Source organism: Pteropus vampyrus, unplaced genomic scaffold (assembly GCF_000151845.1).
Source record: "Pteropus vampyrus isolate Shadow unplaced genomic scaffold, Pvam_2.0 Scaffold15, whole genome shotgun sequence".
NCBI classification, from domain to species: Eukaryota; Metazoa; Chordata; class Mammalia; order Chiroptera; family Pteropodidae; genus Pteropus; species Pteropus vampyrus.
This window is the reverse complement of record NW_011888796.1, coordinates 13,995,592-14,018,891: the sequence shown is the minus strand read 5'-3', so window position 1 is coordinate 14,018,891 and position 23,300 is coordinate 13,995,592. Positions and strand designations below refer to the sequence as shown.

Below are 23,300 nucleotides of genomic sequence, written 5' to 3'. Positions count from 1 at the left end.
CTATCAGCAGTACTGAGTTGAAAGGAAGCCAAACTGGAGGTAATGGCAAACCTTGCTGAAAACAGTGACTCTAGACTTGGGGTCTACAAAAGCCCTAGAGGGGCCATGAACTCCCTTACTAAATTTGCACATAAAATTTGAAGTGTAAATACACTTTTTTCTGGGAAATGTGTCCATAGCTTTAACCATATGGTCAAAGCCTCCATGATTCACTCAAGTTTAAGAAACTTGGCTCTAAGACAAAATTCAAAAGGTTTTTGAAACGTCTGCTGCCTTTTGAATCATCTTTGTCTCTTTTTTATTAATGTAGTTAATACAGTGTTGACAACATGGTTATTTTGGAAAAGTGTATTTCTTGAACCTCCAGTGCTGTGAGTCTCTTTCCTCCACTTCGTCTCATGCTTAATGGCAGAGTGGACACGGAGCGGGCAGGTCTTAGTTTACTGAACATGACTGCATCATCTTTTCTAAAAAGCCACTTTATGGAACTTACTCTCTTTTAGCTTCTAAAAGTATTCTTAGAGATAAGTTTTACTGTGTAGAAGTGTAAGGGGATGGACTCGAATGCTTATTCATCAAATGCTTATGTTGAGAAGCAGTAGGGGCCTGTGGTCCATCACTCACTCCGAGGAACAAGGCAGCAGTGGGGAGCCATCCATCATTCACCCTGACACATCCACGTGGGCTGTGACACCAAAAAACATTTTCCTTTTCCCTAGTTATTTATTTCTCTAACCTGAAAAAGATAGGTGTGAGATCAGATGTCAGCAACATGATAGTGATTTTTATTGCACTTGTCATCCCAATTCCTAATTCTTGCTTTTTTTTTTTTAAACCTTTTTTACAGGGCAGCTTCTCACAGGCTTAATCTAGTCAAGGTATGTCTGAAGGGGCCTCGAGGCACCAATTTTTTGTCTCCATTTATTCTCTTCTGGGCTACAGCCGTAAGATCTTCTTCAGCATGGTTATCCACTGAAAGCTCCCCATAGTGGGTTTGGTGTCTGGGGCCCAGAATCCCAAGAATGGGCTTCTCATCCTGCATTGACCATAGGGGATATAAATAGATGTGAACATTTGAGTCTCAAACACTTTTATAAACTTATTACCTTCTTCATCACCAGATGGAGTTGAAGACATGTTTATTGCTTTTTCTGAGGAATGAGGGATGGGTTAAGAGAATATACTAAGTGTGAAAGTCACTCCTTCTAAGAAACAACTTTTTTTTTCTTTCATGGTATAGGATAAAGACATAGAATATTTGCTTTTAAAAGTCATTCAGGCTCTGGCCTCAGCTCCATAAAAGATTTTGCAGAGCAGAATGGTGGCCACACTTTGCTCTCCTCACTAGCTTGCTACATGACTCCAGTTTGCTGGGGGCAGCCCCTGCATTTCTAAGTGTGAGGGAGATGGTAGGCTTTCCACTTAGCTGTCTCTGACTCAGAGCTGGCCAGGCAAGCTATCTGTTTATCCTCTCCCACGCTCTAGTTAGGTAATCTGCTGCAGGTGATCAGGCAGCTTATCCCTTTATTGACCACAGGACAGGATCTCTCTTCCCACGTGACAGCTCTCACCTCAGCCCTTTCCTGATTTAACAGGATTAGTGGGGCCCAGAACCCTGCCAGGCCCAGCATCTCCAGCAGCTTCTCTGTTCAGACAGGAAGCCCCTCTTTCACCACAGCCTTCTCAGATGAGTAGTGATGGTCTGGATGCAGTTTTGTCTAAGAGGATGATGCTTATTATTTTTTAGGTTTGCTTTCTGTTCTGTACCCCACTCTTTGCACGCTCCATGTGGGATGGTGGTGAAGCTGATGTCCGTGACAACATGTATTTTTTCCTCCTCCTACTCTTGGCAGAGCTGAATTGTATGTCCCCTACGTGCACAGAAAGAAGAGTTGGAGGAGTAGGTGTGAAAAGTGGCCAGATCATCCTTATGGTAGTTGGGATGGGTGGAGAAGGTACGATAAGACTTCTTCCCTGAGGCAGATTCTGGATACCACTTACCACAGTATCATTTCCCAGCCCAACCAACCTGACCAAACGTCCTTAGCCCTTCCTTAGTATTGCTACAGAAAACTTTAAACATTTAGTTTATTCTCCTTTGGATATTTTTTTTTCCCTAGAGATAAATTCTTAGGAGTAGGATCTGTTGCTGTTGTTCTTGAGTTATATTGGCAAGTGGTCCTTCAATTTACAGCACCACAAACAACACACATTTTCCTGGATGCTTAACTGCCATTTTTGTCACGTAACTTTTTTTGAAGGGAATATAGTTTAAATCGATATTAACAAATTTTAGTTAGTTCCTCATTATTAGTTCAATTTGTATTTAAAAGTTCTCAATGAGATTTAGCCACCTCGATCTATGGTGTGGGAGAAACACAGCATTTGGACATATGCAGACCCAAGTGTGAATCTTGGTTCTGTCTCTGATCATTTGGGCGACCATGAACAAATTACTTAAACTCTCCAAGGCTCAGTTTCTTTATCTGTAAAATGGGGGGTAATACCTACCTTGTAGGACTGTTGTAAGAGTTTAGTTTTAAAAGTGTCTGCACAGTAAAGTTTGTCCTTTTTTCTCTCTTTTCTTTGTCTAGCTATGTAATTAATTTTATTTAAAATTTTGTTTCTTATTCTTTCCTCATTCATCTGCCTGGAGCTTGGAAGTGGTTTCACATATTCCAGTGATCTCTTTATTTTAGATGTTTATATTTAATATAAGTATCTTCCCATTCTTTAATTGCCTCTCCTACAATTCCATATAGAGTTCTTATTCTCAAAAGAATTCTTAAAAAAGACATTTACTATATACCAAGATATTTTAATGTTATCTCATGTAATCTTCCAAAAATTGTGAAGGCAGTTACTATTGTTTTTTACTTTTCAGAATAATATTTACATATTTAAATGTTAAGTGGCTTGTCCAAGGTCACACAGCTGATAAATGGCAGAGCCACAGTGTGACCCAGGCTGTTTGACCCTGCTCTGCCATGCTGCTTTCCTTCCTTCCCATTGAGTCTGATCTTCTCAAGGTTGAAGTCGAACACCAGATTTCAAAATATATCTTCTCCCTACCTATTAAACCATCACAGCTAGGGTTATGGAACTGTTGAAGAGGTAGGTTATACCACTTTTTCTTTTACATCCTCTAATTAAAGTGATAACAGCTCCTTTGTCACCTAGGTGCTGAGTGATGGCGGCTTTCATGTCTTGTCTGTTGACTACAGAGGTATGTGTTAAGAACAGTGTACAAAGATTTTTCAAGAAGCAGGAGGCTTTTGATGACCCTCACTTCTGAGGTGGTGATACTGTGCTTACCTTTCCTTACTGCCAGGGTTTGGAGACTCTACCGGTAAGCCCACAGAGGAGGGACTGACTGCAGATGCGATATGTGTCTATGAGTGGACCAAGGCGAGAAGTGGTACCACCCCCGTGTGTCTCTGGGGCCACTCTCTGGGCACAGGGTAAGTGGGATCTGAAGAGGGTCCCCAGGTGGTCTGTGGGGCTTTAGGCAGCAGTGCACAGTGGAAGGAGCACTGATCTAGAGACAGGGACTCTTCTCTGGTCTCTCTCTCTTCCCACATGTGGCTGGAGACCTAGCCATCTTAGTGTGTCTGTTTATAAAACAAGGGAGGGTCCCTTCAGCTCTATGGTTATCTGTGACTCTGAAGCCTACTCCAGAAATCTCCTTGAGAGTTTTAGAGGAAAGGATTCTTAATGTAGGGTCAGTGGAACCCCCTGAAATCCTGTGCAAAATTTTGTGTCTATGTGCATTTTCTAACCAGAGGGTCCAGAGCTTTCACTAGATGATCATACTGGATACTGCATTTTGTATTATTTACTTGACTGTTAAGTCACTGCTTCATATATGTACTAATTTTAATTGTTTTACAGAGTTGTAACAAATGCTGCAAAAGTACTAGAAGAGAAAGGTACTCTAAAATGCTTACATGGTATAATTTCTTGGCTTGAGGTGGGAAACTAAAAATAATCAGGAGACTATTGCGCATATTTTGAACACAGAGATACCTAAAGCACTCCAACTTCAGACAGTTTCTGATAGTGAAACAAACTTTCTTTTTTTCCTATTTAATATAAAACAATAGCTGTTTTTCAAGATTATGAAATTAAAAATAAATACTAAGGAAAGAGTTAAAATTATTTTTAAAAGAGCCATCACTGTGAGGTGACAATAAACGTTATTATGGAATAATTTAGATTATAGGAGAGGACAATAATTATGAAATATTAGGCAGGGCTTGCTTTCTGCAGCCCTTCTTACATAATATTTATGTCAGCATTTCTCAAAGTATGCTGAGAACTGCCTATATCAGAATCTCCTGGGGGTGCTTTTTTAAAATTCAGATTTCCTGGATCCTAGCTATTTTAATAAATTAGAATCTCTGTGACTAGGACAAGGTGATTTAGATGTGCATTAAAAGCTTGTAAATCGCTCACATTATATCAGACTTTACTTGGCAATACAGGTCAAGTGAGTTACGTAAACATTTTAAAGCAAGTCACCTGCTATACACCCTTAATCACTTATGTAAATAAACTAAACATTATTTCGATGCTTGCTCCTTTAAGCTCTCATAGCTCTCTGTGCACATTCCCTTCACAGTGCTGACAATGCTGTGTTATCTGAACTAAATACATAAATGAATACTTTGCTTCTTAGACAACACAATGACTTTGGAACACTTTAATTCTATTTATATCATCAACTTATGAACTCTTGCTATCATGTGTTTCAATTTTCTCTATATTACACACTTTATAAAACATTATTATTCTTGTGTTATAAAGTCACTATTTAAATTTACTCTTTTTCCTTTGCTCCTTATTCTAGCACTTATGTACTTCCTTCTTGGATTTTTGTTCTGCCTGTCTGTTGGTGACGAATTCTCTCAGTTTTGGTCTGAAATGTCTTTATTTCATCTTCATTTTTGAAGAATATTTTCACTGGGCATAGAATTCTAGGTTGGCAGTAATTTTATTTCAACATTTTGAAGAGGATATCCATTTTGTTCTAGCTTTCACTGTTTTCTTAGGAAGTCAGCTGCCAGTCTTATTGTTGTTCATCTGAAGATAATGTTTACTTTTTCTCTGGTTGTTCTTGAGATTTTTGTTTTCGTCTTTGTTTTTCAGCAGTTTTATTATGATTTTTCCAGGTCTAGGTTTCTTAGTTCTTATCCTGCTTGGTGTTGATAGCATTTCTGAACTCTGGCTTGATGTTCATATAGTTTGGAAAAATGTTGGTCACTGTATCTTCAAATTTTGTGCTTGCTCCATTCTTGTCTTCTTTTCTTCTGGGTCTATAATTATATGTATATATTTTTAGCTCTGTTCCCATGTCCTGTATGTCTCCAATGTTCTTTTCTGGGTTTTCCAGACTTTTTTGTCTTTGTGCTCTAGTTTAGATATTTTCTTTTGATCTATTACGCAGTTCACTAATTCTTTGTAGCTGATTCTAAACTGATGTTTAACTAATCTATTGATTTCTTAATTTCAATTACCTTGTATTTTTCAGCTCTAGGATTGCTATTTGATTATATAGACTTTATAGGTTTCTTTTAAAATTTTTCTTGTCATTGTTTTCGTGAATACATTAATCACTAGTATATATTTAAATCGTGTGTCTATGTACGTAATAAGTGTATGTAAATTTGTGTAAATAATTTTAAATGTGAGAATTTTAATACTTTAATATCAATATAGTAAAGCTTTAGTAATTATTACAATTTTAATAATTTTACTATTTGCCATTTACCCATAAGTTATTTTAAAGTCTATATACAATAACTCTAATATCTAGATCTTTTGTTGATCTATTTCTATTATTGGCTTTTTCATCTTAAGGTGGCTATTTTTGTCTTTTTTATGTCTAGCTATTTTTAATGAAGTGGTAGCCATTGCTTATGGAAAATTGTAGACATAATCTGAGGCTAGGGGTAATGTTATTTCCAGAAAGAATTAATTTTTCTCATGAAAGTCATTTATAGGAGAAAGATATTACTTTAATCCAATCAGAGATTGGGCCGATTTTAAGCTGGGTTTCAGTCTTTATGAGGGCTGGTTTATTTCTAGTTCACCATTACTCCCGAGGTGTCATACTTTGAGGTCAAACAAAAAGCCTAAGAAATTTACTAAGGCTCTCCTCTTTGTCAGATCCTGAATTCTAATTTTGTCTTTTTTGGTACCATGAGAATGCTGAAAGTTCTGTCTAGTTCTAAGCCTCTTGGCCACCATTGTTGCTTTCAAAATTTCAACTGCTTTGAGAGACAAGGCAGCTCAAACTCTTGGCATTTTCCTTTTGGTATTGGCTCTCCAAACGCTCACTGATTTAGTAGCCCTCAGATGCCTTCAAACATAGACATATACATATACATACACATATTCCCTTCTGTCACACATTTTCTAATTGTTCTCAGAGGAAGTGTTGGCTAAAACAACCAACCTACTCAGCCTCTGGCACATTCTTAACAACAGACTGTAGAATACTCTTCCTTCCCATAGTTCTTTGCTTTCTTAAATTATCCAAGCCATGAAAATCTGGTTGTGTTATAGAAGTTAGTGGTTTGCAACTACCACGTACATTGAAATCTCTTGGGTGGATGGGTGGGAACTTGTTAAAAATGTACATTTTCATACACCTAACCCCCCTGAGATTCTGACTTCTGACTCGATAAGTCTGATGTGCAGTCTGGGAATTTGCATTATTAATGAGCTTCGCAAATGATTTTGAGACAGGTAGTTCATGTACAAGATCTTGAGTACCCCTTATTAAGGAAAAGTGATATTTAAACATGATAGGGCAGTTATTTCTTTTTATTTTTTTCAAGGATCCCCAGTTGATGCTATTGTCCTGGAAGCTCCATTTACCAATATGTGGGTTGCAAGTATCAATTATCCCTTGTTAAAGGTGAGGCTCTTATTTTCGCAAGATGTCAAAGTATTTCCGCACACATATTTATTAACCTCATTCCTTTTCTTAACAAATTTTATATGTTTCTAAGTTATTCTAACTTGAGACAGGTTATTAACTCATTGCTATTTAAGGATGGCACAATAGCTTTTGGATTTGGTAGTCCTTTTGTTTTCTTATAATAGATTCAGTGGTTTATTAAGAGCCAAAGCTTCATCTCTTATCTTTTACAATTTTTAAATAGATAGACTTGATTTAGGTTTATTTATTATTGTTCTTTTTTAAGTGCCAACAAACCTCTCGTACATCATTTTGGGCCCTATGAATTTCAGCCATATATCTTTCATGATGTTATGATAAGAAAGTCTCTAGAGAATTCAAGGAAGCTGCCAAATGGTTTTACACAGTATCCCAGATAGAGAAGACAATCTTTCTAAGAAGATAAAGTATAAAGAATTGGGTGACAAGATGTAGTTTTTTAAAAATCTGTTGTGTAGATTATCCTAATGTTAGCATTTTATTTATTTTTTATTTTTTTCTAACGTTATAATTTTATTTCAAGTCTAATGCTCAGTTGCTTATAATCATACCTCCATATGAATGTCAGAAATGAGTGACAGTCGTACAGACACACATAGACACACAGACACAGACACGCACGTGCACACATACACACACACATTTTGGAAGGCATCATAGGAATATTTTAATCCAACTATCTGCTTTTGGAATCTTTTGTACAATAAAACATCTTAGAACTTTTCAGAGAAAGTTAGCTCACTACTTCTGGGACAGGTAGTTCACAGAATCACATAATCCTGAAAATGCCTGTACTATGTAAGCTCCAACTCAATACAGGAATCCCCTCTACAATCTAAAATACTGAATGCTGACTAATTTAAGATTTAATAAATAAAACATTTTCAATTGGTTCTAGACAATTGGATATTCACTTTAAGATAACCATTAGTTGAGCATCTATTATATTACTACAAGCAATTACTAATAAATTCACTAATATGTAGATATTTAACAATTCAGATACAATCTATTTACTTTTCTTTTTTGAAATTTTATAATTTAAAAAATTAACATAATAGGGAAAATACATGATTTGACAAATAACTATAAACTGAACATCCATGTAACCAACACGTAGGTCAAGAAGTTAGTATCATTAACATCCCAGAAGTCTCCTAGATGTCACTTCCCAATCCAATAAACCTCATCTTAAATATAATCCTTAGCCTGAATTTTATGGTATTCATATCCACGCTTTTCTTTATAGTGTTATCACCCGTGTGTGCATCTCTAAGCAATAGTTTTGTTTTTGAACTTTATATATTAGTAGAATTATATAAGATGTATTCTATTTTTTTTTATCCAACATTTATTAGTAGGATTTTATCTATGATGTATAGCTGCAGTTTGATCATTTTCATTGTTATATAGTATTTCATTGTATCAATATACTACAATTTATTGATCTACTGTCTGTGGACAGAGTGGCTTTCTGTTTGGGGTAATTAACAACATTATTGTTATGAATGTTCTTGAACAAATATTCTGTAACATGTACATATTTCACTGGAGTACACCCTGGGCGTGGAATTGCTGGATAAAAAGGTATACATATGTTCAGTGTTAGTATTTCTAGTGCCACACAGTTTTCCAAGGTGACTTTGCCACTTTACTCTCCCACTTACTGTGTATGAGAGTTCCAATTGCTTAATATCCTTGCCTCATATTGATATCTCATTGTGGTTTTAATTTGCATTTCTCTGATGACTAATAAAGCTGGGCATTTTTTCATGTTATTAGCCTTTTAGGTATCATCTCTTATGAGATATTTGTTCATGTCTTTTGCTCATTTTTAAATTGTCGTCTTACTTTTTATTTGTAGAAGTTCTTCATAGGAAGAGTCATTAAAGATTTATTCGTACTATTTTGTTCTGCCTTTTTACTCCCTTAATGGTATCTCGTAACGAAGAGATGTTCCTAAATTTCATGTGAACCAGTTTACCAACATTTCTTAGTGGTCAATACTTTTAATAAAAGTATTCTGTTTAAAACTCTGCTCACCCCAATATTATAAAGATACTTTTCTATCTTCTAGAAATGTTTACCATTTATATTTAGAGCTATATCACAGGTATGTATTTTTGTACATGTAGGATGTAGAAGTCTATATGGCTATCCCCAGTACTATTTACTAAATGAACCTTCCCCACCACTCTGCTGTGCCAGTGTTTGTATGTATCTGTCTCTCTGTCTCTCTCTATGTATATATGGATCTGCTGGTAGATTTTCATTTATTTCCCATGTCTATCTGTCCATGCTCATATGAATACTCCATATTTAATTACCGTAGTTTTATAATATGTCGATATCTGGCTTTATAAGTTCTTTAGCTTTGTTCTTTGTATTCAACACTGTCTTGACTATTCTTGACCCTTTGCATTTCCACATACATTTTGAAATATACTTGTCGATTTCTACAAAAAAAACACAACTTTCTGGGGTTTTAATTGGGATTACTTTGGATCTATAGATCAATTTTGGGGAATTGACAGCTTTCTAATAATGAGCCTTTCAATTCATGAACATGGTATTTCCAAATTAATTTTTAAATTAATTAATTATTATTTGGCTTTTTAAAGTTCAGTTTTAGGTTAGGTTCTACTAGTAAGCAGAGCCTATGGCAGAGATTTGGTGTGTATGATTTATTGAAAGAATACTCTTCAGGAAAACCTACAAAGTCATTTGAATGAAGGCTGTAGGATAGGGAAGGACAAGATGTAACTTCCAGTAAAGTCTAGCTTTGGCCTGATCTACGTAGGACTCTAAGGTTTGAGTAAAGGGGGATAGTTGTTTCTGCCATCCCTTGAGGTGATTCTGTCACAAAAGGACAAGGAGAAGGTGGGCAACCAAAGCTTATAGCAAGAGTTAATTAGTTTTTTTCAAAGAATCACTTAGACTTTGTTGATCATCTGTATTGTAGGCTAATTTTATTAATTTCTGATCTTAACTTTATTATTCTCTTTTATTTTCATTAATTTGTTATTTAAAAATTTTCTCGAGATAGTATTTGGATAATTTATTTTCAGTATTTTCTCTTTCCTGATTTATGCATTACAGCAGACTCCACTTAAGCCACACTTCATTGGCATTTCATGTTTTGAAATATATTTTAATTATAATTTAGTTCAAAATATTTTATAATGTTGTCTCTTCTTTGACCTATGGGTTACATAGCAGTATATTTCATAATTTCTATAGATTTGGGGATTTGATATTTGTTACTGATTTCTAGCTCAATTCTACCATCATCACATGGAGAATATACTCTGTATGATTTCAGGTTTTGAAATTTGTTCCGAGTTGCTTTATGTCCTGACATATGGTCAATTTTGGTGAATGTTCCATGTGCTTAAAAAGAATGTGCTCTGCTGTTTTAGGTATAGTGCTTTATATGTGTCAATTAGGTCAAGACTGTTGATCATATTATGTAATTCTATATCCTGATTTTTTTTTTGACTAGTTGTTTTATCAGTTACTTGGGGGGAGAGTATTAAAATATATTACCATGATTGTGGATTTATGTCTATTTTAGTTCTGTCAATTTTTGCTTTAGATTTTTTGAGGTTACATTATTAGAAACATACATGTAATAATAATGTAATTTTTATATCTTTCATGTGAGTTGATCCTTTTTTCATCATGAAATACCCCCTTTTGTGATTAATAATGCTTTTTGACTTAAAGCTAACTTTGTCTGATATTAGTATACTTTTGTTTTGAATAACGTTTGCATGGTACATCATTTTCCATCCCTCGACTTTCAATTTTTCTGAATTTTTATATTTAATGTAAATCTCTTATAAGCAGCGTATAGTAGGGTTTTGATTTTTTTCCAGTATGACAAATTTTTGTCTGTTAATTGTAGTATTGAGTCTGTTTAAATTTAATGTAATTATGATATATTTAGGTTTAAATGTACTCTCTTACTATGTTCTTATTTATTTGTGTCAGCTGCTCTGAATTCTTTAGCCTTTCCTTTCTTGCTCTATTCTGACTCAGCAGCTGTGTCTAATGGAGGACAGTGGCGTTGAAGGTCAGGCTTAACCCTTTGAGCTTCCTTTCTCTCTGGGATCTAGACCACTCAAGAACTCACTGCCTTGGTAGGTCTCTGACACCTTCAAAGAAAAGTTTTGAAAACATCTTTTCCAGCTGTTCTACTTGTCTTTAGCACAGGATTTCGTCTGTAACAATTCCTGTATTATTAAGAAGCGTGAAATCTTCTATTATCTTAAAGTTTGGAATTTAATTTTAAATGCCATAAAGCCTTAGTTTAATCGGCACTTTGATGGTGGAGAAGTGTTGCAGCCCTCCAGTAGTGTGCCATCTGTAAGAATCATGCCTCTGGTGTGACACTTCCTGGGTTTGATTACCAAGACTGTCATTTAACAGCTGAGTAACCTTGGGTTAATTACTTTTGATGCTTCGCCTCATCTGTACAATGGAGTATTAATAGCATTTAAGATTGTTGTAATAATTAAATGAACTAAGAAATGAAAAGCATTTATAATAGTGCCTGGCACGGAGTAAGCATTCAATGGCCATTAGCTATTTTTATTATCAGTGGAGTGCCATAACTCTGAATGTTACTGTTTAATAGGAAAATGTATGTTGTAGGAGACATACAGATGTAGTAAAAGGCATAGATCCTTACCCTCAAGAAGCTTCCTGTCTAGTTGGGGAGTAGGAAATTAATGAGGGATATAAACCAACGACAGGGATTTCCATGTGTCACTCTGGAATCAATTTCATTACTCAGAATAGGAAGGCAGCATGACACAGTGGAAAAACAGCATGGGCTATGGAGCCAGAAAGATTTGAGTTCAAACTTGGCCTCTGCCACTAACCAATTATGACCTAGGTAAGTTATTTTTCTTCTCTGAGTTTTCCCATTTTTATATAATGACGTCAATGCTGTCTACTGCATAGTGTTGTTCTGAAGATTAAATTAGATAATCTATGCAGAGTACCCAGCTGCTAGTAGCACTCGACAAATGCATGTTCTTTTCCCGCTCTTTCTATTACAAAGTAGACTAAGAATAAGTGTTAGGAGAGAACCCAGAATAATATCAGGGTAGGGAGAATTCAGGGAAGGGAAGCGTCTTGTGCACAGGTGTGGTCAGTGAAGACTTACTGATTGATAAGACCTACGCTTCTTTCTTGAAGGTAAGGGAGAGCAGTTAAGTAACACAGAGAAGACGGGAGAATGTGAATCAAGGCACATGGCCAGAATGGGGCAATTATGTGTTATAAGATAGCTGAGAATCATATAGGCCTTCCATATAAGACCTTTCACACTTGTTACCCTTTTACATCCTCGCAGTGACTCTGTGAATCTGGCATCACTGCCTCTACTTAGAGCTGAGGGAAATGGAGGCTCAGAGGCTTGCCCAAGTGCCATGTACCCTATTAGAGGAAATGGGACTCAGTCCTGCAATTTCTAACCTCAGGCAGACAGACTGAAGGTGTATAGCCTCTGGAATGAAAGACTGTGGCCAGATCTGGATGGGCTGGAGCCAAGCTAAGAGTTTGTTTTGTTTTTTAAAGTAGTGTGGCACTGCTTTGTAACAGATTTCGTGTAACCGTAACTGGTATTTTAAGAATATTTATCTTGTGATAGTCTAGAACAGAGAGGAGGCAGGGAGACCAATTAGAAGCCCATCGCTGTGGTCTGGGCTGGAGGGGATGGCATGACCTCTGAGTCTCAAGGGGCACCTCGGCTGGTGAGGAGTGAGGAATATGGGAGTAGATTGACTTGGGCTGGCTTTCTTCCTACTCTGTTGGAATTTGAGATGAATTGCCGAAGGGCTTCTCTTATTGAATTTCCCTCAGAGGAGTCCTGATTTCAGGGGTGGTGGAATCAGAAGACAAAGGAAACAGAAAACAAGAAATTTTGCTCTTAGTATGGGTAAAACGAGGGAAAAGAAAGAAAGGGAAAGAGAGGCAGTGTTGGGATCTAGAGACTGCACCTGAATTAAAATCTATGATACCAGGGGCAAAAAATGCAGACCAGACAAACCCCAACACCACGGAGGTTCTTGGAATCAGCAGGCCGACACCAAAACTGTGAAGCAGAAGTCTGTCTTTACTGGCCCCAACCTACAGATTCTGTACCTATTTTCCTACCGAATTCCCTACAATGTACCAGAGTTCCTACGATGACATGAATTACCTTTTAAAATCAGAAAAAAGGTTTTATTCTTTTTAAGTTTCATAGTGGAAGACTACAACAATGACATGCTATAGCAACTATAATTTCTCCATAGTCATAAAGGAGCAGTGATATGCACAATCTAAAAATTGCTTCTACAGTGAACACAATTCTTTTCTTTTTAAAACTGTGAAGCTGGTGCTTGCTGGCCGCAGCCTACCTATTCTGTGCCCATTTCCTTCCCTAGGCAACGACCCATTTACTACACTTAACTCTCTCCCCACACCCCCCTCAGGCACAACAGAGACATGTAATGCTTTGCTAGTCTTTCCTCTTTACAAATTTATTCCAAGGAATAAAATCTGAATAAAACTCAGTCACACTAAGATAAAAATGACTGATAATAGCTTAAAGTTTATACCAGGGTTATTTATATAATAGATTGAATCCATGTTTAGCAAATATTTATTGAATGTTCATTAGGTACCAGGAACTTTTCTAGGTTCTAAAAGTACTACAGGGAATAAGAAAGTTTTGGCCTGTCCTCCTATGAAGTTTATATACTTGCTGGAGAGACAGAGAGAAGATAAGCACACAACAAGAGGATTTTAAGTAGTAAGAAGTGCTGTGAAAGTAATAGAATAATGGGACAGAGAATGACTAGGTGGTGGGAGGGCAAGTTTCGATAGCTGGTTAGGAGAAAACCTTTCTGAAGAAATATCATCTGAGCTGAGACTTGCATGATAAGGAGCCAGCTCTCATGTGAAAATCTGGAGGTCTTAGGGCGAGGGAAAAGCAAGGGCAAGGGCCCTGAGGTGTGATCAAGGCCGATGTGTTTCAGGAGCAGAAGGTAGAAGTGCCTGTGGGTGGACAGGAAGGGGCTTAGCGAAAGGAGGTGAGGCTGGAGATAGCAGCCAGCAACTAAACTGTGTTGGGCCTTGAAGGCCAAAATGACACTTGAGTTTAATCCAAGTACCTTTGGAGGATGTGAAGCGATAAAGTGATAGGATGTGATTGGCACGTTTCATGACCGGTTTACCTGTGGGAAACGAATTATAGTAGGGCAAGGGTGGAAGCATGGGGCCACTTGGGATTGTTGGTGTAATCCAAGAGATGAAGGGTGGGTTAGGCTGAGTGATTAGGAAAATGGAGAGAAATGAATGAATTTGGGATATAGGCTGGAGGTAGGATGGAAGTTTGTGAGGAAGGTGCAATATTGTTCAGGGTTTCTGTTCTTTCCTCATTTTCAGTTGAAGTGGAGGTTTTTAGGGGATATAAACCAATTTACCTATTTACTTAATAAATGGTGTATATAGTAAAAGCTGATTTAATTAGCATTCTATTTACTGGAATTTGCCATTAAAGAGAAAATTCAGTACCTTTAGAATGGTAATTGTTGGAGTCCTGTGGTCATTATTAAAATCTAAAACGCCTTTAAAAACATTGCAATATTAAGTCCTAGTCAACATTTTATAATGTTTAAGTCCTACAAAACCAATTATCCATGTATTGCATACTTTACCAGAATTTTTAACTAATCAGAATACTCTCTCCCCCAACTAAACCAGTTAATTATGTTCAATGTAGAAGCAATTTTTAGATTATGCATATCATTGCTCCTTTAAGAACATGAAGAGATAAGTTAGTGGTGCTATTTGTATTTTAAAGAAAGATGGTAAGTAAAAACAACAAAATGTTAACAGTGATAGTCTACAGATGGTGAGATTATATGTGACTTGTTTCTCTTGTGTTCCTTTCTGTATTTCTCAAATTCCCTACAATAACATAAATTACTCATAAAATCATAAAAGTTTTTTTTTTTTTTAAGAGAAGTTTATGATATTTAGAAAGGTACTACTCCCTGTATCACTGTAGCTCATCATGGGAAACTACAACAAATGACATAATTTTTTTCCTCTTTAATAGATTTACCGGAAACTCCCAGGATTTTTACGCACACTTATGGATGCCTTGAGAAAGGACAAAATAGTCTTCCCTAATGATGAAAAGTAAGCTAATGATAAAAAGATGTCCATTATTATATTACCATATGTATAGGATTCTGGAGGGTAACTATCATGTGACCTAATGGGTGGGAAGATGAGAAGTCTGAAAGAGTAAGTGGGCACTAGGATTTGGGGTAATATATCTACAAATATTTAGTATTTGATATTTTCCTCATGACTAATTGATGACTTTGCAGATTCGGAGTTGTAGATGTAGGGCCCATCGGGACCTTGGAAAAGTCCTCTAGGGTCTAGCCTAACATTCCTCGGGGGAATCCCTGACTTCTAGGTCTTATTCCCCATGTAACCATCTGCTACCCAGTCTACTAACCTGAGAGCAAATACAGTAACTAGAATTTGGCAAGTTATTCTCTTGCAGTTGGAGAATTTGAGTGATTGCAAACAGGTAGTCATTATCAGTATTTTTTCCATTTCAACACACTCAAGGGATCTGACATTACCAGGAGTAACAGTGCGTCATGGTGGCACGGATGGATGGCTATTAGAATTTGGGTGGGGATTATTGTTTGAGAATGCCACTGAAGCCATTCTTCATGCCACAGCCTTTTTGAATTACCAAACTAGGAGGCTGACGAGGAAGCTAATCAAACCTGTTTTTCATATGTTCATCCTGTACATTTATGAGGAAAAGTAAATAAATTGCCACAAATAATTCTCTTTGGTCTATGGTAGTTCTTGTTATTTTGGGGTTTTGAGTTATTTTGTTGTCTTAAATAGTCTTAATTAAAACATCCCAAATATTATGAAATAAGGAATAAGGAAAAAGATGAGGTTCCTCTAACTCTGAACAAATTCAGTATTTCAGTGTTTTTATTCATTATTTAATAAAAAATTGCATAGAAGTAGATTAAATTAATTAAATACCTAATAAATTGTACAAGTAAATAGAAGAAGGAGGGTTTTGTCTAAAAGAAAAAAAAGTATTGTGTGAAGTTTATTATATATGAAGTTGTTATTCTTTGGAGGGAAGGAAAGAGTTCTTGTATTCTGAGCGAAACTCATTTTTTTGCTAAAGCTTTAACTTAGAAGAAGAGGCGAAATCTCAATGTATAATTCTTGAACTGAATGCTTTTCTTCTACTTTTTCCTAGTGTTAAATTCCTGTCTTCTCCCCTTCTTATCCTTCATGGTGAGGATGACAATACAGTGCCTCTGGAGTTTGGAAAAAAGGTAAACCAAGAGCTCGGTCCTTACTGAGACATACTGTACTTATTTCACCATCTTCTCTTCTAGTCAAACTTTGATTAGAGCCCAAAGCAGGGGTTTTGACATGATATGGGATTCTCTATAGTCCTAAATAGCCACGCTGCCTGGTGTATAAGCATCAGTGCCCTACGCTACTCAGCTCAAAGGAATGTCTGTGGTGGACCCTGGCTCCTCATTTGGGGGTTTGTGAATCTACAAGTGTCGAGAAGATCCCACACTGCTATGGGAACCTCCATGTAGTCTCTCTTGTACTTCTAAAAGTGGGGATGCAGTTTCTTTTCTTTTAACCAAACAGAGTGGGTCCATCGCAATTTCCTTTCTATTTGCAGGGAGGTATAGGCAGTGGAAGGACGAGGCTCTATCATTATTCTATATTAGTTGTGCAGCTTTCAGTTCTTTAGTTATAGAGGCAGTCAGTTGGGAATGTGGAGAGTCCCCATACCTCTGACTTAATGGGACTAACTCTACAAGCTGGCAGTTTCTGTACGCTTTTGGGAAATAAGACTAGAAAAACAACAGCTTTGATTGTCAGCTTTTGTGTCTCTTTCTGTCCCTTGCAGCTCTATGAAATTGCACACAATGCATATAGGAACAAAGAGAGGGTCAAGATGGTGATCTTTCCTCCTGGCTTCCAACACAACTTGCTTTGTAAAAACCCCACAATGTTAAAAACTGTGAGGTAAGAGTTGCTTTGCTAAATGTGATCTTTCCTTAAAGGCAATTAGGGTTGTCTGGCTTACACCATGACGTGGGGAAGGCATGTGAGCTGATCTAGGTCCTTTTTCTGCAGAGATTTCCTGAGCCAGCAGTGGGCCTGAAGTCTGAGAGCAGTGGAAATCTTCAGTGAAGACTTGGTCCAAACTCTACCTGTGAGGTTTATTTTTTTTTATGTAAAATTCTATTGGGCTGTTTGGATGAGCTGAAGTCATTGACATTTCTACAAGTTACTTGCCATCTACAAAGTATGGATACTAGGCTTTATGGATAGTTCTTTAACAAAGTGGACCATGCTCAAACTTCACTGTGGAATCTGGTAAAAATTGGATCCCATCTAAAAATGTATAGTTACCAAACATCCTGGATATTTGTGAATAAGGTGGTCTTTGGTTTGGACTTAGCAGTGTAAGAAAGGTGCCCCAATGTAGTTAAGTAATTTGCATTTTAGTTTAGTTAATTAAATGGCATTTAAAAATTCCAAGCAGTTTTCTAGCTTTCTGAATGGTATCGAGGAGAGTCCTAGCACGCTACTCAATTTGTCTCAAATAACACGTTTTGGTACTCATGTAGCTTCTGGAAATTGACACTTTATTTTTTTAGCCCTAATATAGTTACACATTTTCCCCTCCCAATTCCCAGAGATACTTAACTAGATTATTAGCTAACAAAACAAAAAATGTTGCAAAAATGTTCAAGTCCAATAAGAAGATATTTTTCCTAGAGATTTTTTACAGCTTACTTTCCATTGGCCTTGTACACTCCATTACTAGATTCATTGGATAAGGAAATCTTTAGATCTGAAGGCTCCATGTTCCAGATGTCTCTGGCATATTCCTTAATTGTTCGGTCGCTGGAGAATTTGCCCGAGGCAGCTATGTTTTTGAGTACCATCGTGTTCCAGGCTTTTGGATTCTGTAAACAACACAGGAATATAAGGCCTAGGACCGGAGCTTTATGACAAACATCAAGCCAAACATATCCAAGCACATTTCATGGAGAAAATGACCAGAGTAAAATGTAGTGAATCACAAATACATTTGTTTCACAGTTGAGAGCTAAATAGGGCAGACTGTGCTTTTCTCCTATTTAGAGTATATCTGTCTCTTAAGAATGAAAAATTATTTTTTATTTTCACAGAAACCATGGACATAAATTATATAATCGATAGTTTTTGCTATAGTTACAACATTTTGGCATGTAAGCCAAATTTCCCATGCTTTATTTTGAAGGAAGACACCTTCCTTTAAACTACAGGGGAAGGGAAGGGACTAACATTCATTATCTGCTAGATGCCATGTCAGGATATTTAACCTGTGACTCTCAGAGTTTGAAAAACACTAATCAAGAATGTTAGCTCTCAGGCAAACCATCCAATGAGAGACTTTATGGACCTACTTCTCTTTTCTTGCTCTTTCTGAAGGTAGATGCCCCAGAAGGTTTATACTGAATCCCAAATACTCCAATGGAGTTTCAAAACAAGATCAATTAAGGCTTTATCCTTAACAAAATATCGTACTATCCAAATCTCATAATTTTATGTAAAAGAATATAAGAAATGATTTATTTCACAGCCTCATGATTTTGTAAAGAACTCTTAACAGTTCACTGGAAATGACCAGAACATTATTCAAAACCAATAGCAATGCATTGTAAGCATTTAAAAGAAAAACTGAAACTACCATCATTCGTTAAGGTACTGCAGAACAGAATCTGAAATCAGTTTATTCAGATTCTGGAAACTTGCTAAAATAAGAGAATAAAAGCTTCCCCTCTGCACTTTCTTTAACTATTTATTTAAATGTTGTTAATGACTAGACTTCCCAACCACGTGAGATTGTTTTCTAAGCCTCGACAATACAATTATTGTTAAGAGTTAGAACTGCAATTTGCACTAATGAACAAGAAAGACTGAACCAGATGCTTGGCTTCAGATGGGCGCCCTTTGGATGGAGGCCATCATTTTAACAGAAGAGACCCATTGTACAAATCCAACATTCACATGTGCGCTTGCCTGTGCTCAGAGATTTTCCTTTCCTACTGTTTCATTTCTATTTCTTTTCTCCTGTAGCCTTTCTACACACAAGCATGGGTTGAAACCAAGAGAAAAGAGCTAGAGGCGGCCATTTTCTTTCCTCTGTCTTTGTGCTCTTGCAGGCTGTATGTGGCTGCTCTCTCCAGGACTCAGGAAGCAGGGACTCAGCCCCTCCACTTAACCGTAGTACTGCCTCTCCTTGCTTAACTTGAATTTACTCTGGTCTGTACATTTTTGGCGGACTGGATATGGCTCTACTAGAAAATAAGAGCTGCGAAGCAGCACGGGCCTTGAATGATCCTAGTTTTGAACCCCGGTGGGATACCTGAGATGACTTTAGGAACCACCCTGTTACCTACTTTGGGAAAGGAAAGAAGAAACGTTAGTGAAGTATGTTTCTGTTCGAAGTAGTTACTGATGTGTCCAAAGGGCAGGAGGTGGTGATTTTATGGAACCCTGCAGTTCTGCTGTATAATAGTTTTCTAGTTGGAGGGAAAAATGGAGACTATGTGGGCAAGGGCAACCATGCTCAGAAGGCTCAAGGACACTGACCTCAAGAGACCCACTCTGGAGTCTTGGCACAGAGCCAACCTCTTCCAGCATCTATTCTTCTGTGGTGTCTGCAATTCACTAAAAGTCTTCTATCAGAGATAATCAACCTTTCCGTGTGTTTACTAAATGCATAGAGGGCTGCATTTAGTAAATGATTGAGATGTATAACTCTGCATGTGAAAAGTTACTCACATAACTCTGGCCTTTTTCTTTTCTTGTTTTGGTATAGTCTTTTTTATTCCTTTCCTTTTTTTTCTTTCTTTTTGAATCCAAACATGAAACGTCCCTTCTTTTTATACACTTATAGTCTATTCATATAGCCCTATTCCATGGGTAGTTGAGAAGAAGTACTTAATTTTGCAATTTTCAAAGACTAGGGGTCAGTCTTTATCCCAATAAACTAAGGCTCAGCCTTAGAATCATTTTAGCAGGTTTTTCCAACACTGGTGGTGACCCCGCCCGCTACTGGGTTAGGATCTCTCAGAGAGGGGCTGGCACCTGTATGTATTTTTAAAAAGCTGCCTTAGTGATTCTGATGTACACTAAACAGGCTCCTTGAGATGAGGGAAGGAGGGGCCTTGACTTTGTCTAGGCTGGGGTCTCAGTGCCCAGCACAGTGCCTGACATGGAAAAGGCCCCAATGACTCTCTCTTGAATAAATGACTGAGTAAACTGAGTATTTAATTTGGATTTAAACCCTTAGTTTTCAGGATATGCCTGCTACATGGTAGGTGCTCAATGAGTATCAAATTATTTGTGATTTTTTAATTCGGATTTTAAAAAATTTACAAGTGCTACTGAACTGTCAAATTGGGATTTGAACTCTGCCTGAACTTGGGAAAAATCAAGTTTTGATTTTTGAATAACCTAGACAGTTGCCTCGCTTCCCTTTTTTGATTGGTGAGTGGGGCCCTTTTTATTTAAATTCAATAAAAAGAAACAGAAGTTTTAATTAAGTATAATAAACTGGTTTCCTTTATAAGTCTCGGCAACGTACTCACCATGTAGAGTTGACTGACTTTTTCTTGACACTCGACATAGGCTTCATAGTCTGCAAACACTTTAAACCTATGTGTGTGTGAGAGAGATTGGAAGGAAAACAAAACAAAACAAAACAAAAAACGTAATTAACAGATATGAGCTAAGGTTCCATTAAAAATTCTCCTTTGCTTAACATCAGGCATGGCTGGTTCACCAAACTCATATTTCTATTCACGAGAATTTTAAATAGCCCTCAACCTTTCTATGGTTCTTCCACACAAGAATGTCATCAAATGGATGCATCCGAAAGCTAGGTACACCAGTGGGAGGAGAAAAAGAATATAAGATTTGTAGATTTTATTCTTAAAGCTTCCTAGCATTGCTAGTGGAGAATATTTCATTTTTCTTTCTAAACCTAGGTTAGTTTATCAAGTCACAGATCTATGTGAATCTACATAGTTGGGTTGTAGGTGGCTTAAGATGTTCCTGTCCCTTTTTCATGGCCCAAATAATATCTTCTTGGGGGAACTCACCTATCATGATAAAACAGCATGTTGATTAAGTCTTTGAAGAGGTCAGGCTGCTTGGGAGAATAGAAACCATTGTCAATTTGATCAATGGCCAGCTTCAGCTCTGGAAGTGCCTCGTAATATTCTTTTGCCTCGTACCTGTGGGGTAGGGGTGTGGGTGTGGGTGCAATAAGAAAAAGGTTCTGTTAGTCTTTGTGATTAACAGCACACTAGATACCACATTAGCTGTGAAAAACGCATTCAGAAATATTAGCATTTATAGAAGTCGTAAAGCTCAATATAGGTATAAATAATATCTGACTAGATCCTGAAAATTTTTCCCATTAAATTTGATTAGTTCTTTGTAACTGAAGACATTAAGGACAGTAGATAATAAAAATTCTAGTCACAGACCAATAGTCTGTTCTGGTAAAATATAATTTTCATTTCAAAGCAGACTTTACAGCTCTATACAAACATTGTGTTAAGGGAACCATTTGCCTTTTGGACCCCCAAATTTGTTGCTGAGTAAAAATTTACTTCCAAAACTCAGGAAGTGTATCTGACACCCTCCAAATTTTGTGATCCCTATAATTCCTTTGGTCAGCACTCTTTATTTCTTATCTGAATCCAGGTTAATCAACTTATTCAGAAATTAAGTGAAATGAGTATTCCTGGGTGCTTCTGTACATCCATACCTATCCTCTCCCACATTTCAGTCCCTCTCTTTGCAATTTTAAAGGGATACTAAATGCTTTAAATTATATGCAAAAACTTCAATTAGAAACTGGATCATCTTTTGATCAAAGTAAAAATCACAGATGTGGAAAAGTGACTAGCTCATCAGGCCAGCTCTATAATGGCTGATAACACAGAGCGATAACCCCATGCACCTGGGTCCAAGTTGCCTTTTCTCTTCACTTGCTGGGTTTAATAAGACTAATCTGTGGCCAGGAGGCTCCCCAGATTCATGGGAATGTTCTGCTGCCACATTTCACGTGACTCCACCTTGATGGGATGCCTGGGTAGGCAGGTACCCTCCTGGGAGAGCTGTTCTCTCACCCTTTCTTGTCCAAAGCAGCCACGTCATTTACTCTCATGCCAAAAATGAACAGGTTCTCTTCCCCGGCTTCCTCTGCCATTTCCACGTTGGCCCCATCCATGGTCCCGATAGTCAGGGCCCCATTCAGCATGAACTTCATATTGCCTGTCCCTGAGGCTTCGGTGCCTGCAGTAGAAATCTGCTCCGACAGATCGGTGGCTGGAATGACTGCACAGGCAGGCGTGTTAAAATGAGTGATTCTGTCCCTCTAGATCTGCATATATTGTAGCCGAGCACTTTTCTAGCTGGCCTGTTTTGATTACTGAAGTAGTACTTGTCATCAAGATAAACATTCACTCTTCCTTTTGTCCATTTCTGATGTGCTGTCTTGGTGGTTATGGCCACAGTGCTAAATAACTATATGCTTATACTACTCTCTCTTGTTTTATAAACTTTAAAGAGCATCAACTGCCTTTGTTATAAAAGTTGACACTACATTTCTCTTCTCCTCTTTCTTCCTTCCAGTTTTTGTTATAGTTTGATTTTTAGTTCTTCTACTTCTAACTATAAAATTAAATATATTGAAAATTCTCTTTCTTGATTTTTAAAATTCAGAGTCTTTCCTGGCTCTTCTTTTGCAGTCTGAGGGGACTGAATTGTCTATGTTCCTTGCACTTTCACTGCAGGGAAACTAGCCGCATGCAGTTGAAGTGTGTCTCGGAATAGACACCAAGCCTCTGACCTTTCAGCCTGATTTACACACAAATTAGTGCTGCTTGCAGCCTCCCACCCTCTTCCCTTTGACTACAAAGGTCAGGACAAATTCTCTGCTTTACTCTGACAGCTCGCTTGTGGATTACATAAATCTTCATTTGCATTCATAGGAATCTAGCTCTTTTTCCTTCATGCAGACAGTTCTTAAACAGTAACATCAGAGGACCCAAAAACACCTCAAAGAGAGAAAGGTCCCTTTTTGATTTGGGAAACAGGTGAATACACAGTTGGCATTGGCACAGGGATGGGGCTCTGTGAGCATGGGATGAAAATAAGCAAAGGTCACAGTGGTAGAGAAAGGGATGAT

General features: G+C 37.3%; 2 protein-coding genes across 2 annotated transcripts in view; one reads left to right on the top strand and one right to left on the bottom strand.

Moving 5' to 3' along the window:
* ABHD12B (abhydrolase domain containing 12B) overlaps positions 1-17,548 on the top strand; it is a 27,069-nt gene extending 9,521 nt beyond the window's left edge. Inside the window, exons 5-13 of the mRNA XM_011386438.2 lie at positions 848-878; positions 3,181-3,226; positions 3,332-3,461; positions 3,892-3,929; positions 6,843-6,922; positions 15,081-15,163; positions 16,272-16,350; positions 16,947-17,065; positions 17,177-17,548. Of these exons, the coding sequence (XP_011384740.1) occupies positions 848-878; positions 3,181-3,226; positions 3,332-3,461; positions 3,892-3,929; positions 6,843-6,922; positions 15,081-15,163; positions 16,272-16,350; positions 16,947-17,065; positions 17,177-17,204 (634 nt within the window). The 3' untranslated portion in view covers positions 17,205-17,548. The remainder of the gene's footprint in view (positions 1-847; positions 879-3,180; positions 3,227-3,331; positions 3,462-3,891; positions 3,930-6,842; positions 6,923-15,080; positions 15,164-16,271; positions 16,351-16,946; positions 17,066-17,176) is intronic.
* A 122-nt stretch (positions 17,549-17,670) lies between these two features.
* PYGL (glycogen phosphorylase L) overlaps positions 17,671-23,300 on the bottom strand; it is a 29,707-nt gene continuing 24,077 nt past the window's right edge. Inside the window, exons 16-19 of the mRNA XM_023527248.1 lie at positions 22,240-22,447; positions 21,202-21,336; positions 20,689-20,755; positions 17,671-18,015 (exon numbers count right to left, since the gene is read on the bottom strand). Coding sequence (XP_023383016.1) covers positions 17,839-18,015; positions 20,689-20,755; positions 21,202-21,336; positions 22,240-22,447 — 587 coding nt within the window. The 3' untranslated portion in view covers positions 17,671-17,838. The remainder of the gene's footprint in view (positions 18,016-20,688; positions 20,756-21,201; positions 21,337-22,239; positions 22,448-23,300) is intronic.